The sequence below is a fragment of the Xyrauchen texanus genome, chromosome 14 (assembly GCF_025860055.1).
Source record: "Xyrauchen texanus isolate HMW12.3.18 chromosome 14, RBS_HiC_50CHRs, whole genome shotgun sequence".
Classification (NCBI taxonomy): domain Eukaryota; kingdom Metazoa; phylum Chordata; class Actinopteri; order Cypriniformes; family Catostomidae; genus Xyrauchen; species Xyrauchen texanus.
The window spans coordinates 15,785,149-15,812,138 of NC_068289.1; the positions used below are offsets into that span (position 1 = coordinate 15,785,149).

At 39.8% G+C, this 26,990-nt stretch overlaps 1 protein-coding gene across 4 annotated transcripts in view; it reads left to right on the forward strand.

The window, feature by feature from the left end:
- Nucleotides 1-26,990, forward strand: part of LOC127654801 (E3 ubiquitin-protein ligase MYCBP2) — a 141,298-nt gene that overhangs the window by 98,892 nt on the left and 15,416 nt on the right. Inside the window, exons 53-66 of one of the 4 annotated variants that reach the window (XM_052142236.1) lie at nt 5,365-5,586; nt 8,433-8,565; nt 10,597-10,716; nt 13,352-13,516; nt 14,943-15,041; nt 21,923-23,542; nt 23,647-23,816; nt 23,959-24,203; nt 24,357-24,524; nt 24,653-24,810; nt 25,366-25,565; nt 25,984-26,133; nt 26,229-26,389; nt 26,759-26,915. In XM_052142236.1, the coding sequence (XP_051998196.1) occupies nt 5,365-5,586; nt 8,433-8,565; nt 10,597-10,716; nt 13,352-13,516; nt 14,943-15,041; nt 21,923-23,542; nt 23,647-23,816; nt 23,959-24,203; nt 24,357-24,524; nt 24,653-24,810; nt 25,366-25,565; nt 25,984-26,133; nt 26,229-26,389; nt 26,759-26,915 (3,768 nt within the window). Of the gene's footprint in view, nt 1-5,364; nt 5,587-8,432; nt 8,566-10,593; nt 10,717-13,351; nt 13,517-14,942; nt 15,042-21,922; nt 23,543-23,646; nt 23,817-23,958; nt 24,204-24,356; nt 24,525-24,652; nt 24,811-25,365; nt 25,566-25,983; nt 26,134-26,228; nt 26,390-26,758; nt 26,916-26,990 lie in introns of all 4 variants that reach the window. The other 3 variants (XM_052142237.1, XM_052142238.1, XM_052142239.1) reach the window with 3 other exon arrangements.

The window sequence follows — 26,990 nt, forward strand, 5'->3', positions numbered from 1 at the left end:
TGGACAACATCAACCTTCTGGAGATGTGGACAGTTATTCTGGCCTTGAAGTTCTTCTCTCCAGTGCTGGCGGGCCGCCATGTGCTTGTGCGTTCAGATGATACTTCAACTGTTTTCAGTTCTTTTCAGAGCTTGTTAAGGCTCACTCGCAGCATTCTCACCTGGTCGCTTCCCCGCTTCGCATCATTGAGGGCTGTCCACCTACCGGGGGTAGCCAGTAGGGCTGCAGATGCTCTGTCCAGGAACTGGTTACATTCAGGGGAATGGAGGTTTCACCCAGATGTAGTCCAGGGGATTTGGAAGGCGTTAAGTACAGCGGAGGTGGACCTCTTTGCTTCGGAGGACACAACCCACTGCCCACTGTGGTTTGCCCACATGTTATCCCAGCAGGGCGGCTGTATTTTGCACCCAGAACCGGCCAATCTGCAGTTATGGGTTTGGCCTCTTGGACCAACTCCCTTTTACAGACTGTGAGCCCTCGGTTGTTGGGCTATGTCCATCACTAGAAGCTTTACGTTCATGGTGTGAGAGTTGTGATCTTGACCCTGTGCACAGTTACAGCAGTTGTGTGGTCTTTTGGAAAGTGGTAGGACGTCTTACACCCTGAAGGTTTATTTGGTTGCGATTTCGGTGCACCACTCACCCATTGGGGGCTTGTCTCTGGGTTGCCACAGTTTGATTTGCAGCTTCCTTAAGGGTGTAAGGCATTTTAATCCTGCTCGCACTACCAATTTCCCAGTGTGGGACTTACCTTTGGTGTTGGAATCTCTTTGTATACCTCCCTTGAGCTGTTGGAGTATTCAGACCTTAAGTATAAGTATTTGAATGCGGCCTTCCTCCTGGCCATTGCTTCTACTGAGAGGGTTAGCGTGTTTCATGCATTTTCCGTGAGTCAGTCCTGAATGAGATGGAAACTGGAAGTTGCTGGTGTTAACCTCTGGCCCAATCCAACCTTCCTTAATAAGGTGCTCCTGCAACAGTTCCTTAATCACACTATTGATATGTGTTCTTTCCAACCAACAGCACTTAAGTCCAGTGATGATAGACCTTTTCTTCCTGGTATAATCCGTGCAGGCTTTGAGATGTTATGTAGGGGCAACTGCGCAGTGGAGATGATCTAATCAGTTATTTTTCTGTTTTTGGGGTGTTAAGAAGGGTGCCCCTCTATCCAAACAGAGGCTGTCACGTGGGTTGTATAGTTCATCACCATAGCATACAAGAAGTCTCAATGACCCTTGCCTGAGATAGTCACTTGCCATTCCACCAGGGTTGTCTCCTTTTCATGGGGTGTTTCCCTTGTGGAAATCTGTGCTGCGGCCTCCTGGTCCTCTCCATGCACTTTTGCAAGATTGTACAACGTCAGTGTTGCCTCATCCCATGATGTGAGCTCTTCTGTTCTCCTGTGATGACCACAGTTGTTTGGCGAGTCATTCCTCGTAACTTTGTTGGTATTCGTCATCCATTACTGTAACAGTCTCTGGCAGTCAGGAGGAATGAAACAGAATGCTGGTTACTTATGTAACCGCGGTTCTGTACATTTCGGATGACTCCGAATGTACTACAATGTTCTGAGGCTGGATGCCGAGCTGCAGTGGCTTATAGTTCCCTCAGCTCGGCTTACGTCACTATGTGACTTGGTTGGAATCCTTTCTGACTGGCACTGCGATCATCCATCCATTACTGTTACATCATCTCTGGCGATCATCCTGAATTTATAGAACCACTGTTACATACGTAATGTTTTTGCAACTGAACTTTAAGACAGAAACGCATTGTAATCCTCTCATATTTGTAAGACATGAGGCATCGAAAGCTAATTTTTAGGAAACTTTGGTCTATTAGGTGAATTTAAACTGTCACAATGTTGTTCAATTTTATATCGGCTGCAAAACCACAGCAAATTTACCATCAGTATTCAATATACAGTATCGCCCAGCCCTAATGTGATGTGTGCATGTGTCCAGTTACATTTTCTTAACTCCTCTTATAGAGAAACTAACTTGTGCATACTGTTGTGTTACCCATCAAATGTGGTGTGAAAACAGCGCTTGTCTGATACTGAATATCAATGTACAAAGCTATGCTGTTTCCTGGTCATGACAGTATAGAAGTACGATCTGCATCAGTGCAGCCCTGTGGAAACATTTGCCTCTCAACTAAGCTCTAATTTGCTTACATTTTCTCCATGGCACTGAAATAAAAAATGGCTGTTCTGTTTAAATCTTTCAAATTAAATTAGCTGACGGGTCCTGCTACTTTTAATGAGGTTCTGCCATGAAACAAGCCATGTTTGAATGCTGCTTGGTCTAAAAGTGGGTCATAATTCTGAGAGCATAATTACCTCTGGATATGAAAATACTGGGACATCAAGAGTCCCAGTATGAACAGCATGACACATCACCAATCTTTTTTGGAAGATTATGAATCTTCTTTTTTCTTCATATGTATGTGATTTGAATTTTGTTGAGGGTTGGAATTGGAGCATTCAAAATCGTAGTCTTCAGCATATCCAACGGACTCTGATGAAAAAGTTGTTTAATTTGCTTTATTTAGTTTTAGGATTGTTTAATGGGATACTTCACCAAAAATGAAATTTCTGTCATCATTTTATTACCCTCCAAGCTTCCACTTTTCCAAAGAATTACAATGCATGGTGAATGAATAAATGATATGGACCACTTTTATGAAACTTTTATGCTTTTTTTCCAAAAAAGTTTTCTGAAGCTTAAATGTTTCAGTCCCCATTCATTGTAAATGTATAGGAAAGAATGGCCAATACATTCTTCATTATTTATTAATTTTTTCCCATGGAAGAGAGAAAGTTATACGAGTTTGGAACAACATAGAGTAAATATGATATACTTCCAAATAAATAATAACTTCTTCTGCGTTCCTCGTTCAGGGTTAAAAAAAAAAGTTAAAATCAGCCAAGTAACAGTATACTATTTGCAAATATTCAGACACCGGTCACACTGCTGTGGGAGGCGTTTAGAAGTACATTGAAATATGTGAATGCTTAAGACTACATGTAAAACCTTAAGTGTTATCAATAACTTTATGCCTCATTCTATGAGTAGATGGATAATGTTTAATTTGTCTTGTTTACTTTTTGAATTCATGACTGTAATGTACTTACACGCTATACGTGGCCATGCTATGCGCCGATTACACTCTGTTATTGTAATTTATGATGACACTGATATTACTGCAAAGATGAGTGTGTTAATGTGCAGAATACAGACAAAATGATGATAAGAAAGTCATACCTTAATTTGGACAGATGTGTAAATGGCTTTCACTGCAGTGAATGGGCACTTGAGAGTATTTGTGTAGATTTGTTTGAGTAGATTCCTTTTGTAGACCAATTAAACAACAACAACATGACTTGTTCTTGGAAAATGTCTCTACGTGAACGATTTTACAGATGTAGGTAAATTTGCACCAGCTCGCTAATAATTGCATGCTGGTGTGTTCGTGTTGACTGATCTTGACAAAATTAGCTGTCGGCCTCAAGGTAGGTGGAGCTCCATGTCGCACCTACCAATGACGTGGACCAATGACAGTAAGAAGGGTTTTAGCAGCCGGTAAGAATTATTTCCAAAAGTTCATCCTGGCCAGCTGTTACGAACCACAGCAACAAACACAAAAACACCTTCTTTTCAGACAGATTTCGTTCTAAATAACGTCACACCCGTTCCTTCTTCTATCTTGTATGAAGTATATTAGTGCATTAAGGGTAGGTAAATGATGACAGAATTTTAATTTTGGGGTGAACTATTCCTTCAGTTTTCCATTCCATCTCTCAAACTTTTAATTCTTTTACTGTCTCATCATTTTGCAAAAATAAATAATATACAGTCATACAGCCACAGTACCAAAGCCATCTCTTCCAAAAAATGACACCATACCATCTGTGTTTGTACCCGACCGTGTTTTGACTTGCTTATCATCTGTTGCTCAGTGTATCTTTAGCGCTAGCCAAGGAGTCAGGGATATCGACTTTTTATCTTGGACGTCCTTATCTTGTTTTCCCCAGGTGAGTTGTCGGAAGGCAAGGTGTATGTGTAGCTTGGCTGCTGCTTTGCTTTCTACCTGTGTTTCTCATTATTTTGTGAAATTTGAGACGTTTCAGATTGTGAATTTACATGTAGTATTAAAGCATCATCAAAGTTGCATGTTTAGTTGTGTATCGTGTGAGTGAAACAACATAGCATAAAACAACACAACATAATTTATCATCTTTATCTTGGATGTGTAGAGCTTCTTATAAAAAATTTTTTATCCAATGATCATTACATTTAATTTATGTTAACATTTGGTAGCTTTTTGTGTTTATGTTCTGATTCACAATTGAGAACAAAGTCGCATGAAAATGTTCTGGATAGCAGAAGATGTGAATGCATGTTTTTCTTTATTTACACATTCATATTTTTCAGTTTATGAACAGCATGCTAACCTTATATTGAGTACTTTGCAGCAGACCACATTGTAATATACTGTATGTTAAAATGATACCCTACAGCTTCTTTTAGCAACTTATTATTCGGTTAAGGTGAGATTTGTAGAGATTGTCTCTATGTAGAACCACAATTGGCTATTATATAAGTTGCTGATCTAAGCAGCAATACTGCAGCTTCGTTTTGGTTGCAAATTATCACAAAGGGTCAGTGATGTGACACTTTTTTCTGTTCTGGCTCTATTTTTTTCCAAAGTGCATTTAAAAATTAAATTCATTCAGACAATGACTTGAATACACCTTTTCAATTTCGGAACTGAAATATTTTTTTGGAGGGGGAAAAATAAAAAATGTCTAGGTGGTGTAACTGTCCTAAAAAACAAAAGTCACTTTGTTGTAACCAACATGCAGGAAGCCATTTTGATGTCATGATTAAAAAAAAATGAAGGAAAAAAAAAAAACATTAAATTATATGTAGACGTAGACCCTCATGACTCTGTGTCAAGGTCAGTAAGTTTTTATTTATTTATTTATTTTTAAATATCAGATATTTATGCATTTATACACCCATGTTTTAAAGTTTTTTTTAATTACATTTTAGATGACAGTTACACCACTTGAATCATTTTTAAATCATTTTTAATTTCTTTAAATCCTAAAACATGAAACTAACATGAATACTAAGATTTCATTTCTAAGATATAAACCAGATTTTTCATCGTTTCAGAGATCCTTATTTGACATTTACCTAAAACAATGGCTTCTGAACTAAAAAAACAAACAAAAAATAAATTGATTTAATTAAATGTTAGAATCTGTCCATTTTCAGAAAATAAATTAAATGTGCATTTTGCTTTCACTTTTAAACTTCTCAAAGTAAACATTAACTTGTGTTCTTTGGTTTTGCAGGAGGACAGGTCAAGTTCAGATGATAATGGGAAGGAGACCAGTGGCCGCCCTTCTCATGAGACCAGTGTTCGTGACCTGGGTGCGGGCCAGACTGGTGGACCAGGTCTTTATAAGGTAGTGAAGACCGGACCTTCTGGTCACAACATCAGAAGCTGCCCAAACCTTAGAGGTATCCCCATTGGAATGTTAGTTCTGGGGAACAAAGTCAAGGCGGTAGGCGAGGTATGGACTCCCAACTGTGTTACTGTGGCTGCCAATAAATTACTAATTAGCTAGATTTCTTGCTAATTCTGCAGTTACTGTAACACAACATCTTGATTTTTCTTTTAACAAATAGAGAACCCTTTGTAAAAACCTTTATAGAGACAGTATACAGTGCATCCGGAAAGTATTCACAGCGCTTCACTTTTTCAACATTTTGTTATGTTACAGCCTTATTCCAAAATTTATTATATTCATTATTTTCCTCAAAATTCTTCAAACAATACCCCATAATGGCAACGTGAAAGAAGTTTGTTTGAAATCTTTGCAAATTCATACAAAAAAAATGGAAAAAAAAACATCACATGTACATAAGTATTAACAGCCTTTGCCATGACACTCAGAATTGAGCTTAGATGCATCCTGTTTCCACTGATCATCCTTGAGATGTTTCTACAACTTGATTGGAGTCCACCTGTGGTAAATTCAGTTGATTGGACATGATTTGGAAAGGCACACACCTGTCTATATAAGGTCCCACAGTTAACAGTGCATGTCAGAGCACAAACCAAGCAATGATGTCCAAGGAATTGTCTGTAGACCTCCGAGACAGGATTGTATCGAGGCACAGATCTGGGGAAGGGTACAGAAAACTTTCGGCAGCATTGAAGGTCCCAATGATCACAGTGGCTTCCATCATCCATAAATGGAAGAAGTTTGGAACCACCAGGACTCTTCCTAGAGCTGGCCGCCTGGCCAAACCTGAGCGATCGGGGGAAAAGGGCCTTTGTCAGAGTGACCATCAGGTTCTTGGTCACCTCCCTGACTGAAGCTCTAGCATTTCTCTGTGGAGAGAGGAGAAACTTCAAGAAGAACAATCATCTCTGCAGCACTCCACCAATCAGATCTGTATGGTATAGTGGCCAGTCGGAAGCCACTCCTCAGTAAAAGGCACATGACAGCCCGCCTGGAGTTTGCCAAAAGTCACTTGAAGGACTCTCATACCATTTTTCACAAAATTCTCTGGTCTGATGAAACAAAGATTGATCTCTTTGGCCTGAATGGCAAGGGTCATGTCTGGAAGAAACCTCATCACCTGGCCAATACCATCCCTACATTGAAGCATGGTGGTGGCAGCATCATGCTGTGGGGATGTTTTTGAGCAGCAGGAACTGGGAGACTAGTCAGGATCGAGAGAAAGATGAATGCAGCAATGTACAGAGATATCCTTGATGAAAACCTGCTCCAGAGCACTCTGGACCTCAGACTGGGGCGAAGGTTCATCTTCCAACAGGACAATGACCCTAAACACACAGCCAAGATAACAAAGGAGTGGCTATGGGACAACTCTGTGAATGCCCTTGAGTGGCCCAGCCAGAGACTAGACTTGAACCCGAGTGAACATCTCAACCTGATGGAGCTTGAGAGGCCCTGCAAAGAAGAATGGGAGAAACTGCCCAAAAATAGGTGTGCCAAGCTTGTAGCATCATACACAAAAAGACTTGAGGCTGTAATTGGTGCCAAAGGTGCTTCAACAAAGTATTTAGCAAATGCTGTGAATACTTATGTACATGTGATTTATTGATTTTTTTTAAACTTGCAAAGATTTCAAACAAATTCTTTTCACGTCATTATGGGGTATTGTTTGTAGATTTTTGAGGAAAATAATGCATTTAATCCATTTTGGAATAAGGCTGTAACATAACAAAATGTGGAAAAAGTGAGTCGCTGTGAATACTTTCCGGATGCACTGTATGATATAGCTCTGGTGTGGTTGTGTTTTTGCTCTGGCCTCTCAAGAACCAACAAGCATGGCTTCAGCTTTTGCACACTAATATAATAGCAATCTGGCATGATTTAACATTAAAATTTGTTCGCATAAGTTAATAAATCTTAATTGGTGATTAACAAAATGCTGAAGTCGTCTCTTAATACCTACTAAAAAGACCAAGGTTGGGCAAAATTCAGAGTTTAAGAATTGACTGCCTTTCCATTCATGAGAGTTGGAATTTGAATTGAATTGGCTATGCCAAAAAATTCAACACAATAACAAAGCAGAAGAATTTGAGTCCAGCTGTTTTGCAACAAAAACAAATATTATCATTCATTTAGATAATTACGCTTATATATTCCATTTTGCAGACTTTGGGTAATAGACATTTAGAAATTAGAGCATTCTGGGAAATGCGTTCTTCCACCATGGTCAAATATAGTAAAATATATGGGAATACTATTTGCTATAGATGACGTTAATTTAAACATTGACTATTAATATTATCTAATGTCTCTGGAAATACCCTGTACCTTTTGTGCATGATAGCTACAGCAGTTATGTGAATTTCTTTGAATTTCATTCCATTTTAATTGTACTTTCTTAAATTCAAATTCATCTTACAATTCTGCATCCTGTTGGCTACATCAATTTAAATTCAGGAACTGAAATGGAATTTCAGTTCAATTCTAAATGTGCACAACCTTGGTTAACACTCTTTATTTTGTTTTAAACATCTCCATGTGTGATCATGGAAGTGCTGGCCTCTTCTTTCGGTGTGGTGTGTCATGCTGTCCTCAAATGCTCTCTTATAGTCACCCAACTCAAACAAATACTGCTATGCTGCTCTCAAAAAAACCTTTACACAAATCAAGTGAAATTCCATGCTACATCTTTGTTCGAACAGGTTGCAGTTAATAGATCTTGAGAATTAAATGGTACCTCATATATTTGTTGTCAACTATCTAAATGCACTTAGTTATATTAGAGCCGCCGCTCTGTTTTGGGTGCTAAACAGTTTTGCTCCTCGGGTTTGATATGGTGTCAGGTGTGTGTATTTAGAGAGGGAAGGTAAATAAAGCTGTGTCTGTATCAGGTGATTAACTCAGAGGGCACGTGGGTTCAGCTGGATAAGAACAGTGTGGTGGAGTTCTGTGAGAGCGACGAGGGGGAGGCCTGGTCTCTGGCCCGAGACAAAGGGGAAAACCAGTACCTATGCCATGAGGAAGGTAAAGCTAAGAAACAAACTCTCTTCTCTGGTCTTTGTTGTGGCATTAAAGGAATCGTTCACCAAAAATAATTCTGTCATCATTTACTCACCCAAATGTCATTCCAATTTTATCCATATTATCTTATTTTTCCCATGACAAACAAAAGTTGTTTATTTCCATGATTTGTCAAGCTCCAAAAAGGACAAACAAACAAACCACAAAGCAATTGTATGGCTTCTGAAGCCATACAATTGCTTTGTGTGAGTAACGGACCAAAATTCTCTCTGCCATCAGTGACGTTAATCTAAAAATGTACCATTTTTTAAATTGAACACAAGCACAAAAGAGATTTGAGAGATCCGTTGGAAGGGAAGATTATCTGTCAATACCAGCTTCAGTTTTGGTACGTTCCTCACACAAGGCTATTACATGGCTTTAGAATACGTTCAAGGCAAGTCAGTCCACTCGGTGGTCATCTTCGGAACACTCTTGGGCAGCTATTTTCTATCAATATAAGCAGCGTGAAAGTACAGCTCCTAGCTACTTGAATGGGGAAAGACAGAAAACTCCAAAACTGTTGGTCAAGATTACAATCAAAGAACAGATTTTCAAATCAGCAGTAAAATCTGACAACAATAGTATCATAAATTGTGCTTCTTGCGCATGCAAGTTCTCGAGTTGACTGACAGGTGATGTCTATTTCTAAAAGGTGATTGGCTATTTTACCTGTAAGGTGGTATTTACTTTTCTAAGTCTGCCATATTGGGTGTTCCAATATCTCTCATTCAATTTCATGCAAGTGGTCCATCTTGGACTGAATAATAATAAAATAAAAGCAATATCACACAAGCAAGTTTTCTGTATGGCCCTACATCAGCACGACTGTGATTTGCCGCAGGTTATGCGCAAGAGTCATTCACTATAGAAACCTTTCTCTCCACCGCCATGTTGCAAGCCCCTTGAGTTTGTGTTATTACTCAGTCTGCTGTGTCTCTCAGCTGTGATAAGTCTTAATGCTAATGCTGAAGCTGTAGCGTAGTAGAAATCCGAATGATCATGTAGTGGGTGACAAATGTCGATGACTTCATAGAAACAGCTCTCTGATGCTGTTAGTGCTGACTCAGTGCAAATCAACTCAGCTGGCACACAAATAGTCAAATACATCCTATTTTCCATAAAAATAGATGTCTGAGTCGGGGTCCCCCCGAGTATTTCACGGTAGCCGTGTGCAAGAGTCATTCACTATAAAAACAGTTCTCACCTCCGCCTAGTTGATTAGATCCCCTCGAAATACGGAAACTCCAGTATTAGCTAAGCGCCTTGAGTATGTTTTTGATCTTTTTTTTTCTCTCAGCTGTGATGCTGATGCTGTTAGTTTAACTGTATTTCCCAGCTGCATTGTTGTAGGTAGTAATCAGAGCAATCATGGAGCGAGAGACAATATCAATGACTTAAAAAATAAATGCTCGTTGACTGACGTGACTCAATTCACGTCAAACTTTACTGGTTCATAACACATTAAAATAGTCTTTTGTCGCCACCTGATGGCTAAAATCTTTAATCTCACAGGGAAAAATGAAAAGACATACATCTAGCTCTTTTACACATCTGCGCTGCTCTTACACTGTAGTTTAGAACACCACAAGCATAAGCGGAGTGATAGAAAGAGTGAAGTGTCCGAGTGCAAATGGTGTGAGACATCAGTACTCGCGGAACTTCTCTCGTCCAATCTGATATGAGGACCGGAACTAACTGTTGTATATCCTCTGATATAACATACATGTTGTATGGACTACTTTAATGATAGTTTAATGGTGCTTTTTTTTTTATCCATTTTGGAGCTTGACAGTACTTGTCCCTATTTGCTTTCGTTAAATAAGAGTGGCCAGGAGAGTCTTCAAAAATTTCCCTTTTTGTATTTCATAGAAGAAAGGAAGTCATAAGGGTTAATGTTGACTGAATTAAAATGTTTGTGTGAACTATCCTTTTTAATTGGAAATCAGTAATTTTAGTGATCGATGGTTACAAATGTTCTTCTGTCTGAAGCAGAACAAGTGATTTTGGAGCATGGAGCGCAAACCCCTCCTCCGAGCCCGTTCTCGGTTCAGGCATTTAACAGGGGCAGCTCAGGAGCTCAGGGCTTTGACTACGGCATCTCCAACAACAAAGGTAAGAGGAAAGACCCCATTGAGATGAACATTAAATATCTGCAAACTGAAAATTTTTCATACCATGGTTCATCTGTCAGACATTGTTTTATGATAAATTAACATTATCATTGAACTATTCACAGAAATATCTACTTGTTTTTTTTGTTGTTTTGAAACCTTATCGACATACATGCATGATCATTATAGCTTAATTACATTCAATTTTAATATTTTTCAGACTTTTGCTGACATTATATATATATTTTTTTAAAGATCTGGCATCGCTTTAACTGGTAATTTTTTGAGTGATGATACAAATGAATTGTTGAATCCGAGTTTTGAATTGATTCTTTAAAATAGAAATATTGAACTGATTCATAGAAGTCAATTCTTAACATAATATTTGATACTGAAGTTGGTATTAAAATATCTGTCTTAACCAGGTTTCCCAAGGTACATTAAGTCTTAAAATGTCTTAAATTCAGTTTTCCAAAATGTAAGGCCATAAAAAGTCTTAAATATCTTAAAAGATAAAACAAAAATCTTAATTATCATTTAAAGAAGTCTTACATTTCTGGGCAGAAAGACAGGAATCTTTAAATGACCTAATGTGTTTATCAAACTTCAAAAGAATATGATCTAATTAAATAAATGCGTGCGCTATGTCCTTCAGAGTGAAAATGCTTCACTGTTGTATTTTCTCCAAGCACGTGGGGACTTGTGAGTGTTTCCTGCTGTTGCAGAGCAGTTCACAATCATTAGCCTATATCAGAAATGTATGACAAGCGATCACTAATGATCAACTGTTGATGATGATGATGTAGTGTTGATGAAATATGATAATGTTTCCTTTTAATTGTTTATATTGTAATATGTTGTAGATTATTTTAGGAGTTCACATGTTATTTCCCTTGTCTGTTCGAATGAGCAGCTGGAAGCACTGAAGCGCTACATTTCAAAATAAGAGTTCTTGGTTTATTTCAGCCTTTAAAGTTAAAGTTTCCACGCTATGAATCAAATCTTTTTCTCCCCTTTTTCTCTCTTGACTGGTACACTACCAGTCCAAATTGTGGACACAGCTGACTGAATTTTTGGTGCCATAAAAACCCCTGTGCCTAATTTATTGCCTATTATATGATATCCTCAAGGATATTGTGGAATATTTGGAACATGCACCAAATGATTAATACGAAAACACAATTATTTGTTCTAATTCAGCTTTGTGTAATCAAAGTAATTGTGTTATGCATGCTGTGATATGTGTTTTGGCTGTTGTCTATGCCATGTGTAGGCGTCATTGTGTGCATGGGCAAGACTCTGTGTGCTGTGACTGGGTCTTACCCATTAAACTCCACTGCCTCTCACCATTCTGTCTTCATGCTCTGTTGCTTAGTGGCTTTACCCATAGACTGCTGCTAAGTAGCACCATGTCTGATGGCTCCATCACCTCTTATACTCAATGAGTTTCAATACACCAAATTAAAAACCCCTGATGGGAAATAAATGATAAAATAGAATAAAAGCTTAAAGTCAACATGAAGTCAAAATTGATTAGTGCACAAAATTCAAAGAAAAAAAATTGTCTTCATAATCTTTTATCAGAACGTAATGCCTCTGAAACCACTTTCCTTTTCGGCTGGTGTCACCAGGGCTGCATAGGCTATTGGATTATGGTAACCATAATGCATTGGTGAAAAAGTGTGGAATCCATGATTACCGGTTAACATTAATTTAATTAAGGTTACAGAAATAATAGAAAATAACGATGCTATTAACAAAGAAACATCACCATTGGGATACATCGAGATCCTCTTGAAGGTGAACTTGACATTAAGCCCTCAAGTCCCGGTCAAGAAGCCTCCTTAAATGTGGCTTTGACAATGTTTGGAGTGGTGGTGGTGTAGAGGTCTAAAGCACATAACTGGTAATCTGGTCATCAGAAGGTTGCTGGTTCGATCCCCACAGCCACCACCATTGTGACCTTGAGCAAGGCACTTAAATCCAGGTTGCTCCAGGGGGATTGTCCCTTTAATAAGGGCTCTGTAAGTCGCTTTGGATAAAAGCGTCTGCCAAATGCATAAATGTAAATGTGTTTCAGGAGGGGATTAGTCCTCCACAGTTGACTGCAAACTCCAATTAATGTCTGAAAAAGGAAACTTTGGAGTTTTCAAGTACTCCAATCAATTACTGATGGACAAGTTCCATACAAAATGTTTTCCCTCATTAAATATCCTGTATCACATTGCGGAAGTCATTTCATGTTGACTTTAACAGCTCACCTCATATAGCAGCGTAAGTTTTCATTGATGTCAGGTTTCTTAGATATGTTATAATACTTCAACCATAATATGAAACAAAACCAGATTTTCCATGAATTACACTTTAGAAGATATGAAGAAAGGATTGGCTCTGTGTCTGCCAATACATCTTTGACCTTGTCAATTTTCCAGGTATGAGGTTTCATGAAAACCTGACCTACAGCTTTTCCCGGCCCATCCCTTACTCCCATCACGTTGGTTCAGCCGACCCACTCACACACCCCATTACTTACAGTGAGCGTGCTTGTGTGGGGCGTTAAACTGACTAGCGTTTTGTATGGCTCCTTTTGAGGATCATATAAGCTACAGCACCTCCCATTGTCTTCCGCATTGCAGGTGACCGGCTGAGTTCCATACTGAATTCCATTCAGTCTGGGCCTTTCCTCCAAACTCCTTCCATATTTGAGCAAGCTGCCAAACCTCCCTCTTACCTTGTCCACTGCCCATTTGTGTTTGGACAATCCCTTTCCCAGCAGCCTCAACCGCATCCACAGCTTCCGAGTAAGTCTGTCCATCTATAAGGTAGTGGCAGTGCTTGCTTGCACAGGTGCTGCTTATTCTTGTCTGAAGTGCTTCTTTGTTCAGTGTCCCTCAGGTTGTGTTGAGTTCCATTCAGGCTTATTTTCCTGCTTTTCTGCCTTTGTTCACCCGCCTGCTTGTCGTGTTTGAACCGGTGATTCTTTTCTTCCACATCTCATTGTCATTTACACTAGTGGTCTTATAACATTTAAGTTCCTCCTCCTGTGTTTCCACTGTAGCTTATAACAGTGCTTCTCTTTCACTAATAATTTCAAACAAGTGTTCTTTCTTGTGTGCGCAGAAAAGGTTATTGTGCAAACTTTCTGCCGGATTCACAACAGGTGCATACGCACATAAATTTGTTCTTGCCCTTTTTTTTTATAAATCAAGATTATTCTAAATGAGGGAGTGTTTACCTGTAGTTCGTAATGAGCATAATACACACTTTATCTCAGATCAAGCTAGTGAATGAGAGACACTTTCATTTAAACTCCAGTGTTAAAATTCCTGTTCTGTTTTCACTGTATATACTAACAGTATTGTTTAAATGCCAAATGTTTCTGTTAATTTGATTGCATTTTTTATTTTATTTTTTGCCTGCAACATGTACTGTGTTTTAATTTGATCATTCATTAGCTATGTTTCTTAAAAAATTCCCAAGAGGTCCAAGAATCTGTCCAAGCATTAGTGCATCAAACATGCACTAATGTCTGCAAAAGGAAAATATTATTGGCTTGTTTGGAATTTAAGGTGCAAGTGTCTTAATATTTTCCACAGCCAGAATATTCTAAATCCGTGTGCATTCCAGATACATTAACAAATCCTAACTCAGTCATTCTATTCAAACTCTGCAAAAATCCCAGCACTGGTTAATGCCCAATTGTCCTGTACTCTTGCACCTGTTTTTAACACCTACCTGTTTCTCTCACAGTCTCTGTCGTTCTACTTGTTGCTTTTTCTCTATTCGTGTCTCTGTCACAGTCCCTACATGCCCCTCTAACCCGGTTTACACCTGGTGTGCTCCTTGTATACCTTATTCTCATGTGATCCGATCACAAGTTGATCACTGTTTTTTTTGTGGAAACAACATTGTGATGCCAAAAAAAATCCTTTTCATTTATATCCGATCATGACACATCTGATGTGTTATGTTAATACCATGTGTAAACAGCGATCTGTCTAACTTGACCATTTGTGATCGTCTCACCCGAGACTGATATTCATACCAGGTGTAAACAAGCCTGATTCTTTCTTTCCTTGACTCATCCAGTACATTTTCTTCAACTGAACTTTCTCAACTTTCTCTTCAACCTCATTCATTGACTCTCATTTCCTTTCTCATTCTCGAATGGTTTTCCTTGGTTCAAGCCTTGTTGCTTACTTTCCTTGCCACTGTTTTCCGCTATAGATGCTTCACCACGCAGCCTTGCTTCACGTGAGCGTGTGCGTAAAAGCAGTGCAACAGGGCCTGGCACCATTCTCTCATCTCTTGTTCTCAGACAAAAGGGTGGGTAAGGCATGTTTTCTCCTGGGAGCACCCTGGAGACTCACTACAGGGATGGGCTTCATGTCATCCTCTCTTCCACAATCCATTTATTTCCCCTCTTAGACATGGAAACTGAGTATATAATGCTTTGGAGTATATATGTGGGCAGTTTTAAAGGCACTGATCAAATATTTCCCATGAGCTGGGTGCTTTCCATTGTGTTATTATAAATATTAATGCATAATACTACCTTAGAATAACATAAATAATTTTCAGAAGTAGAAGCTGAATGCTAGAATTAGGGATGCACGATATATCGGAGGCCGATATATTATTGGTCGATAACCGTGAAAATCAAAATATAGTGCCAATAATGGTATTACCGCCAATATTTCCGCAGATAATTTGTTACGGTTAATTTGTTTGCGGCTGAGAATCTCTGACTGACCGCAACTTATTTCCTTCAGGCAGGTACTCGGGCAGCTTCAAAAATGGTGCGCGTGCATGCACACCATGTCTCTATGTGAGTAAAAGACAAGCTCATGTTGTCCTATGAGATAGTGATGGGAAGTCTGATTCTTTTCCATGAACCGGTTCTTTCGGATGGTTAGTTTCAATGAACCGAATTTTAAAAAAAACGATACGCCAGTTCTTTTACATCATCATGTAATGACGTCACTTTACACAATGATAATACCCTAGCGTCATAGAATACACACTCAAACACATTCAGTAAAGCAATATACAGTGCATCCGGAAAGCATTCAAAGCGCTTCACTTTTTCCACATTTTGTTATGTTACAGCCTTATTCCAAAATTGATTAAATTCATTATTTCCCTCAAAATTCTACAAATAATACCCCATAATGACAACTTGAAAGAAGTTTATTTGAAATATTTGCAAATTTGTTAAAAAATAACGAAAAAAATATCACATGTACATAAGTATATTCACAGCCTTTGCTCAATACTTTGTTGAAGCACCTTTGGCACCATTTACAACCTCAAGTCTTTTTGTGTATGATGCTACAAGCTTGGCACACTTATTTTTGGGCAGTTTCTCCCATTCTTCTTTGTAGGACCTCTCAAGCTCCATCAGGTTGGATGGGGAGCTTCGGTGCACAGACATTTTCAGATCTCTCCAGAGATGTTCACTCGGGTTCAAGTCTGGGATCTGGCTGGGCCACTCAAGGACATTCACAGAGTTGTCCCGTAGCCACTCCTTTGTTATCTTGGCTGTGTGCTTAGGGTCGTTGTCCTATTGGAAGATGAACCTCCGCACCAGTTTGAGGTCCAGAGTACTCTTGAGCAGATTTCATCAAGGATGTCTCTGTACATTGCTTCATTCATCTTTCCCTCGATCCTGACTAGTCTCCAAGTTCCTGCCACTGAAATACATCCCCAGAGCATGAGGCAGCCACCACCATGCTTCACTGTAGGGATGGTATTGGCCAGGTGATGAGCGGTGCCTGGTTTCCTCCAGACATGACACTTGCCATTCAGGCCAAGAGTTCAATCTTTGTTTCATCAGACCAGAGAATTTTGTTTCTTATGGCCTGAGAGTCCTTCAGGTGCCTTTTGGCAAACTCCAGGCAGGCTGTCATGTGTCTTTTACTGAGGAGTGGCTTCCATCTGGCCATACAGGCCTGATTGGTGGAGTGCTGCAGAGATGGTTGTTCTTCTGGAAGGTTCTCCTCTCTCCACAGAGAAATGCTAGAGCTCTGTCAGAGTGACCATCGGGTTCTTGGTCACCTCCCTGACTAAGGCCCTTCTCCCCCGATCGCTCAGTTTGGCCGGGCGGCCAGCTCTAGGAAGAGTCCTGGTGGTTCCAAACTTCTTCCATATACGGATGATGGAGGCCACTGTGCTCATTGGGACCTTCAATGCTGCAGAAATTTTTCTGTACCCTTCCCCAGATCTGTGCCTCGATACAATCCTGTCTTGGAGGTCTAGAGACAATTCCTTGGACTTCATGGCTTGGTTTATGCTCTGACATGCACTGTTAACTGTGGGACCTTATATAGACAGGTGTGTGCTTTTCCAAATCATGTCCAATCAACTGAATTTACCACAGGTGGACTCCAATCAAGTTGTAGAAACATCTCAAGGATGATCAGTGGATACAGGATGCACCTGAGCTCAATTTTGAGTGCCATGGCAAAGGCTGTGAATACTTATGCACATGTGATTTCTTTCGTTTTTTATTTGTAATAAATTTGCAAAGATTTCAAACAAACTTCTTTCACGTTGTCATTATGGGGTATTGGATTATAGGAAAATAATGAATTTTAAGGCTGTAACATAAAAAAAATTGGAAAAAGTGAAGCGCTGTGAATACTTTACAGATGCACTGTAACTTAAGCACATATTGCTAAATAAATGTATTCAGTGAAGTTACAATAATAAGTGTGTTTATTGTCATCAGTGTTTCATTCAGTGATCTTACTTCTTAGATAAGTTTTCTATATTAAAATTGTGCACCAAAAGCATCCAATATTTATACTGATGTACAAAGGCGATGCTCTAGGTTTCTAAAGCATATTAAGTGAATAAACTAGTCTTAATCAACTCACCCTTTTTACAGAAACCATGTTCCAGCTCACATCAAATTCAAATATAATCTGTATGTACAATATTCAAAATAAAATAAATTTACATCTCTTAACTGAAATGTTTCACCCCCTCATTCAAGTCCTTGGTTCACGCATGCTCACCAGCAGCTCACTCATCGTTTCTCAGTATTTTGAACCGAAAGAGGTGATTCTCAGTTCAGTGTACTGTTAACTCGAGAACTGCTGTAATCGACTTGTACTGGTGCGAGTCGCTTACAGCAGAACTGTTGTGACCAGAATGTTCAGTCCAATTTGTAAACTAGTTGGAGCAGTTCATTGCAAAGAAGATTTAGGAAAAGCAGATATCACCAGTTCTATGATCATATTGCTCCCGGTTATCAGCTAATTTCAAGTTGGATTGTCAGGCATGTCCGAGAGACAGGTTAAGATAGAGAAACTGATGGATCAGTGTTGACTCGAGACGTGAACAGTTTCAAACTATTCAGTCTGATTTGGTGAACTGGTTCAACTCGTCTCTGAAAAGAACATGTTCGAAAGAACGATTCGTTCATGAACTGGACATCACTACCGTGAGGATTATTTCAACATATCTGCACCTTGTTTTTGGCCTGGTTTTTAATTCGGGATCATCTGCTGTAAGTAATAACATACCATTTCCCATATTCGGTTTTATGTTTCATGAGGCATTAAATTAAAACGCAACAAAAACATGTACACTACCATTCAAAAGTTTGGGGTCACTTATAAATGTCCTTGTTTTCCATTAAAACATACATGAAATTAGTTTGAAATGGAAATATAGCAAAATTAATTTGAAATATAGTCATTGACAAGGTTAGAAATAATAATTTTTAATTGAAATAATAATTGAGTCTTTCAAACTTTGCTTTCGTCAAAGAATCCTCCATTTCCAGCAATTACAGCCTTGCAGACCTTTGGTATTCTAGTTGTCAATTTGTTGAGGTAATCTGAAGAGATTTCACCCCATGCTTCCTGAAGCACATCCTACAAGTTGGATTGGCTTGATGGGCACTTCTTACATACCATACAGTCAAGCTGCTCCCACAACAGCTCAATAGGGTTGAGATCTGGTGACTGTAATGGCCACTCCATTATAGACAGAATACCAGCTGACTCTTTCTTTCCTAAATAGTTCTTGCATAGTTTGGAGCTGTTCTTTGGGTCATTGTTCTGTTATAGGAGGAAATTGGCTACAATCAAGCATCATCCACAGGGTATGGTATGGCATGGCATTGCAAAATGGAGAGATACCCTTCCTTCTTCAAGATCCCTCTTATTCTGTGCAAATCTCCCACTTTACCACCACCAAAGCACCCCCAGACCATCACATTGCACAAACTTAGATTCGTCTGTCCGTAACTTTTTTCCAATCTTCCTCTGTCCAGTGTCTGTGTTCATTTGCGCATCTTAATCTTTTCTTTTTATTGGCCAGTCTGAGATATGGCTTTTTCTTTACAACTCTGCCTAGAAAGGCCTGCATCCCGGAGTCGCCTCTTCATTGTTGACATTGAGACTGGTGTTTTGTGGGCACTATTTAATGAAGGTGCCCGTTGAGGACCTGTGAGGCATCTGTTCCTCAAACTAGACACTCTTATGTATTTGTCCTCCTGCTCAGTAGTGCACCAGGGCCTCCCACTCCTCTTTCTATTCTGGTTAGTACCAGTTTGCGCTGTTCTCTGAAGGGAGTAGTACACAACGTTGAGTGAGATCTTCAGTTTCTTGGCAATTTCTCTCATGATATAGCCTTCATTGCTCAGAACAAGAATAGACTAAAGAGTTTCAGAAGAAAGCTCTTTGTTTCTGGCCATTTTGAGCCTGTAATCAAACCCACAATTGCTGATGCTCCAGATACACAACTAGTCTAAAGAAGGCCAGTTTTATTGCTGCTTTAATCCACACAACCGTTTTCAGCTGTGCTCACATAATTGCAAGAGGGTTTTCTAATGTTCAATTAGCCTTTTAAAATAATAAACTTGGATTAGCAAACACAGCGTGCCATTGGAACACAGGACTGATGGTTGCTGAGAATGGACCTCTGTACGCCTATGTAGATATTTAATTAAAAATTAGCTGTTTCTAGCTACAATTGTCATTTACAATATTAACAATGTCTACATTATTTCTGATCAATTTTGTTATTTTAATGCACCAAAAATTTTCTTTTCTTTTGAAAACAAGAACATTTCTAAATGACCCCAAACTTTTGAACGGTAGTGTATGTATGTTACGTGGGGGCGATCATTTTCGCTTATTACTTAATGAAACATTAACAGAATGTGTAAAATTGACCATCATTACTTGCAGCACAGCATTGCAATTAAAATAAGCCCCCAAAACAACCTAACACCTTTCATAGAAAAATATTCACAGTGACTCGAGATGGCTAAAAACTTGTGCTGTCAGTCGATTACATTTTTTAATCACGAATAATTCGTAGTTAATCATGATTAAACGCATATTTTGAAAGTGCTGAAATTTGACACTATATATACTTCTTGTCAAAATGTATTTATTTCCATCTTAGGAAGAAAACAAAACAATATTAACAATAACATTTCCAAACAAATCCTTCCACAATATAAACATAGAAATGCACTAAAATATACCCTATTCAAGTCACATCAAATGTTTCCCAAAGTCTAAGTGGGAGGCTTACTAATTGAAAGAACTAGTTTCCCCATAAGTTGCATATTCATTGCAATGTGTATTAAATATCTTCCTCCACAATATTAATCTGCCGGTAGACTGGCTATCCTCTTGTTACAGCAATCGTGAAGCTGTGTTCATGTTTCGCGTCAGGGCGGCAACACCAGCGTCAAGTGCCTCTTTGAACTCACCATCCACCTCACCGATCAGCCACAACATTTAAACCACCTGCCTAATATTGTGTAGGTCCCTCCCTTGTGCTGCCAAAACAACGCCAACCCGCATCTCAGAATAGCTTTCTGAGATACTATTCTGCTCACTACAATTGTACAGAGCAGTTATCGTATTAAGTTATTGTAGACTTTGTCAGTTCAAACCAGTTTGGCCATTCTCTGTTGATCTCTCTCACCAACAAGGGATTTCCATCCATAGAACTGCCATTCACTGAATGTTTTTTGTTTTTGGCACCATTCTAGTAAATTCTAAATTCTCTGGCCCTTGTTGATGAAAGAGGTCAACAGAGAATGGCCAGACTGGTTCGAACTGACAAAGTCTACCGTAACTCCGATAACCAGTCTGTACAATATTATAGTGTGAAGAATATAATCTCAGAATGCTATTCTGAGATGTGGTTTGGCACTGTTTTGGCAGCAGAAGGGGGGCCTGCTGGCTCTACTAAAAACATTAGTTTGTGAGTGAAACGAATCTGCTTGTATTTTATGAGTTGAGACCTTTCTAACATTGTGACTCATGAATAATCGATATGTATGATTCCCATTATGATTGTTGTGTTCACGTTTAATAAATCATACAGTGGAACTGTCACACATATGAGCGCTGAAATGCATTTTTGAATAAGATGTGCATAAGCACACATCCATTACACACACAAAACTCTGCTGCACACGCACTCTGGCTGCTAGCATAGCTATTACATCATGTATACAGAGATTAGGGTTAGCATTGTGTGTTTTGTTGTTTAATTTTCGTAACATACTGTTTATCACTTTATTTTGGTTTAATGCATTATCACTGCTGTTTGAAGTTCATTATTCTGTCTCTTTTAGTGAGTCATCAGGATTACCGTAAACACTCATATAAATGGGCACCATACAATTTATGCAAGTGTATTTTCATTTATTTATTATTTTAATCCGCAACCATCTGTAATATAGGCACATTTATGGTTCATGTTAAATCAGCCAAACCTTAAATAGCAGCCAAATTCCAAGGTTTTAAATTACACATTTTTCAAATGAGAAGCTTTTAATCAATTAGCTAGCAGTTCCACGTTAAAGGATTAAAAAAAAATATAATATCGGTATCTGCCACAATGAGCTGTGAATTATCGGGAATACCAGAAATTCAATAACTGTGCATCCCTAGTTAGAATATAAGACATTTGGTCAATTTTTTTGTAGGCAATCTTGGATTTCAATGGATTCTAGTTGATGGCATGCTCTCATCTTCTATTTTCCCTTTTGCTACATTTTTGTTGTTGTTTGAAAATTGTTTTTTTTTCTTACATTTTTATATATATTTCATTTATCTTAATTTTTTTTCCTCCTGTTGTATGTAAAAAGGTCTGAAAAGCCATAATGGGTTGCCTTGCTGCACAAATGAGTTGTGTATTGCTAACCTTTGGTGTGTTACAATATGCAGGTGACAGGGAAAACATGGCTAGTCGGTCCATGTCTCCATCCAGCAAGCACCGTCAAGAAAGCCGTTCTTCCAAATCTGACAGTCACTCTATCCGAACATTTGACCAGGTGAAGAGCAAGAACAACGACAGTCTGTCTGCCAGTGAAGCCCTCATTCTAAAATCAGACACGGGCAAACTGCGTTCTGACTCTCACAGCCGTTCTCATTCCCCTAACCACAACACACTACAAGCCTTGAAAGCTGATGGCCGAACTTCAGGCATTAGGGCCGAGTCTCCGAACCCTGGCTCTCGTTCATCCTCACCCAAACAAAAGACCTTAACCTCAGGCAGATCCAGTCCTTCCAGCACTAGTTCCCCACGTTCTTCTCCTCCTCATGATAAGAACCTGCCCTCTAAAGTTAGTCCTTCTTCTAAAGCTCACCTGGATCCTCCTCGTGAGAGATCCAAATCTGACTCCTATACGCTGGACCCTGACACACTAAGAAAGAAGAAAGTGCCTCTCATGGAGCCTTTGAGGGGCAGGTCTACTTCACCCAAGCCAAAACTCCCACCCAAAGAGGGCAAAGGAGGAAGCAGTAATGCAGAGAACCGAGCCCCATCTCCCCACGTAGTTCAGGAAAACCTCCACAGTGAGGTAGTGGAAGTCTGTAGGTCCAGCGCCTTGCTATCCAACGATGAAGCCAATGAAGAGAATGCAGAGTTGCACAATACCGAAGAGGGCTCCTCCAAGGTGCACTTCAGTATTGGAAAAGCCCCGGTCAAGGAGGAGCTTGAGAGTCGTTCTTCACCCAAAGTCAGCCGTAAAACCTCCAGCAGACATGTGAGACCCAAAAAGGACAAATCAGGGCCACTCTTTAAGGGTGACAACTTGCGTCCCACTGAACCTGCCAAGCAGGCCATGTCGCCATCTGTTGCGGAGTGTGCTCGTGCTGTCTTTGCTGCTTTCCTGTGGCACGAAGGCATAGTACATGATGCCATGGCATGCTCTTCCTTCCTCAAGTTCAACCCTGAGCTGACCAAAGAACATGCGCCCATCCGCAACTCACTCAGCTGCCAACAAGGCTTTGATGAGAAAGAGAACAAACTGAAGAACCGCCACTCACTGGAGATATCCTCTGCCCTCAACATGTTCAACATATCACCTCATGGCCCAGACATATCCAAGATGGGTAGCATCAACAAGAACAAGGTTCTGTCCATGTTGAAAGAACCTCCCTTGCCTGAGAAATGTGAGGATGGAAAAAGTGAGGCAGTCTCTTACGAGATGACCAGCCATTCCTCCATGAGGTCCAAGTCTATCTTGCCTCTTACCCTCCAGCACCTAGTAGCATTCTGGGAAGACATATCTTTGGCTACCATTAAAGCAGCTACACAGAACATGATCTTCCCCAGTCCAGGTTCCAGTGCGATCCTTAAAAAGAAGGAGAATGAAAAGGACAGCAAAAAGACAAAGAAAGAGAAAAAGAAGAAGGAGAAAGCTGAGGTGCGCCCTAGGGGGAACCTTTTTGGGGAGATGGCACAGTTAGCTATGGGAGGCCCAGAGAAGGATACCATATGTGAGTTGTGTGGAGAGTCTCACCCATACCCTGTTACATACCACATGAGGCAGGCCCACCCAGGTACAGTGCCATCTACATTAAGTTCTAATTCAGCCGGCATTGCTTTTCCAATGTTATCTGGAGCTGTTTCATAGAAATTTGTAAACAATATTGTATTCTCTCAGGCTGTGGCCGATATGCTGGAGGTCAGGGCTATAACAGTATTGGGCACTTCTGTGGAGGCTGGGCTGGTAACTGTGGAGATGGTGGAATTGGAGGAAGCACCTGGTACCTGGTGTGTGATCGTTGTAGAGAGAAGTACCTGAGAGAAAAACAAACGGCTGCAAGGGAAAAGGTATAACTTTCATGACCAATGCATCTCCGTGTATTTAGATGCATAATATTTGTAAATATTGCATGTCTTAAACATTGTAAAAACCATCCAAGTCTTGAAGCTTATTCTTTACTCATGTTCGACCCTGTGGATCTTGGATCAGGTTAAGCAGTCAAGGAAGAAACCTCTCCAGGTGAAAACCCCGAGGGCTCTGCCCACAATGGAGGCCCACCAGGTTATCCGTGCCAATGCGCTGTTCCTGCTATCTCTGAGCAGCGCTGCTGAGCCTAGCCTGCTTTGCCATCACCCACCCAAACCCTTCCATACACATTTACCCAGTCTCAAGGAGGGAGTGTCTGAGGAAATTCCAAACAAGATGGGCTGTCTCTATCTGCAAACCCTAGCACGGTAAATACCTTCCGTTTACCTAGATTAAAACTTTTAAATTGCAGCATCATTGTAATAATTCAATATTGAAATCAGATTATTAAATCAAATCAATTAATCCAATTAATATTCTATTATTGAGTATTGAAGTATTGCTTGATGTTTTTTTTGTAGCCAGCACACTGAGAACTTTGGGGCGTACCAAGATGACAACTTGTTTCAGGATGAGATGCGTTACCTGCGTTCTACATCAGTACCCGCTCCCTACATCTCAGTCACTCCAGATGCCTGCCCCAATGTTTTTGAAGAGCCTGGAAGTAATATGAAATCTATGCCCCCAAGGTACTGTAACAAGCTTCTCATCTCCCGTAGTGCTATCCTCTACTTTACTAATTTCTATAAACATTTACATTAAGGTGATACTTATTTTGTCTTTTATGATTTTTTTTGTCACACTTCTTGTTGTTTAGTTTGGAGACTAGCCCAATCACAGACAGTGACACAGCCAAGCGAACAGTATTCCAGCGCTCATATTCTGTAGTGGCCTCAGAGTATGACAAACAGCACTCAGCCTCGCCAGCACGGGTAAAGGCAGTGCCCAGACGAAGGGTACACAGCGGGGATGCAGGTACCATAATGATGGTCTACTCTAATTGCGATAATGATGGTCACTGAGAAGCTATTTACTGTACATAACCTTGTTACATAATGTTTCTATACAGCATTTTATTACTAGTTTGTTTCTAGTGAATATACATTTTGTATTGGGGCATTAGGGATGTTTACTACAGTATTGATTTTACCAACACAGTTCTGTACACTGATGATGAAATTACGAATTCTACTTTGTTGACTTGACGTTGCATCGTAACCTTACTGTAGTGTCCATTCACATAACCAAAAAAAATATTTATGAACCGGTTGTCACCATAGTAGGACTTGTTAATTTGTGTGTTGTGCCTGGTTAGCACATTGTGTTAGTATAACAGAAAAGTGCTAGTCAAACAGTAATACCATCAGTCATACCAATTTTAAATATATATGAAAACCTTTAAATAAATGTGTTTGATATTTGTGACATTTAAATTGGCATTGAGTATCATGAAATTTCAATGGTGTGGTGTTGACTTCTTAAACGATAATTAGTGTGTATAAATGAGTTAATGTCATCTGGTCTGTGCAGAAGTTGGGTCGTCTCTGCTTCGTCACCCTTCTCCTGAGTTGTCTCGACTGATCTCTGCCCACGGGTCTCTCAGCAAGGGTGAAAGGAACTTCCAGTGGCCTGTGTTGGCATTTGTAATCCAACATCATGACCTTGAGGGCCTGGAGGTGTCCATGAAGCATGCACTCCGCAAATCAGCCTGCAGGGTATTTGCCATGGAGGTCAGCAATCATGTCTCACTCTTTCAAGTCGTCTTTTCACTGTCCTGAATATTAAAGGTTAATATGTAGAGACTGCTTTAAGTAACCTATTCATAGTTTGATTCCTCTGAAAGTGCTATCAAGATATTGAACTGAGCATCCCACCCAGCCCAACATAGCAACATTGGCTAATCTAATGGAGTTTGGGGTGGGACTATCTGTTATTTTCTGACCAATGGCAAATGGGGTAGTGTTCGGGAGTGTCGTGGAAAACTCTTCAGTGAATAGAAGATTTTTCTAGTTAATACTGGTAGTTTGTTTTTCATCAGCTATAAATTTCTCTTTATGACTGCATACTCATTAACTCATGCAAGTTAATTGATCAAAAGGTGTGGTAATTATGAAATTAGCAAACTTTTGTTCTGCTTTTCCTTCTCAGGCTTTTAACTGGCTGCTGTGCAACGTGACTCAGACCACCTCCCTCCACGATATCCTGTGGCACTTTGTTTCGTCTCTGACCCCATCTCCCTTTGAGATGGAAGAAGAGGAGGATGAGGAGCACAAAGGAAACAAGGAGAACCTTGAGCAGGTGTGACCTGACTATAACAATGCAGATGGATTATTAACAAGTCACTGTTCACTTGAGATGGTTTCTGACTGGGGAGGTTTTCTTCTGTCTTGCAGGAGAAGGATTTGGGTGTCTGTGAGCACCCTCTCTCTGACATAATCATCGCAGGAGAGGCGGCTCACCCATTGCCCCACACCTTTCATCGTCTGCTCCAGACCATCTCTGACCTCATGATGTCTCTACCCAGTGGAAGCTCACTCCAGCAGATGGCCCTTAGGTATCTTGACCCTACGCACAGAGCTCCACCAGCACAAATCTATTATACTATCTTACTTTATTGTGACTTTAAGCATCACTAGAACTATTGCTCATACTTTGGGTTAGGGATATGGATAAACCCTTAACCCTAAGGCCCAAAACACACCCTACACAAGAATGTGAACACTAATGCTTTTAGCTATGCAAGCTTTATTTTGTGCATTGTTGCATTCCTGAAGTGTGTCAGAACGCAATTCAAAACATATAATAAATCATATGTTCATATTGCCTTCTCAGTGTTGCTGCAAGGGTCGCTCTAGCAGGCATTAGTGTAACGGTAACTCCTTGAGTACTGAAGTTTGTTAATTAGTTTTTTCTGTGACACCAGGTGTTGGAGCCTCAAATTCAAACAGTCGGATCATCAGTTCCTGCACCAGAGTAATGTGTTCCACCACATCAACAACATCCTGTCCAAATCAGATGATGGGGACAGTGAGGAGAGCTTTAACATCAGTGTACAATCAGGATATGAAGCCATCAGTCAGGTGGGATTTACTTCATCTGTGTTGATTGAAAGCATAGACTTGCTGTCTTGCTGCACACATTAACTTGGCTGTTTT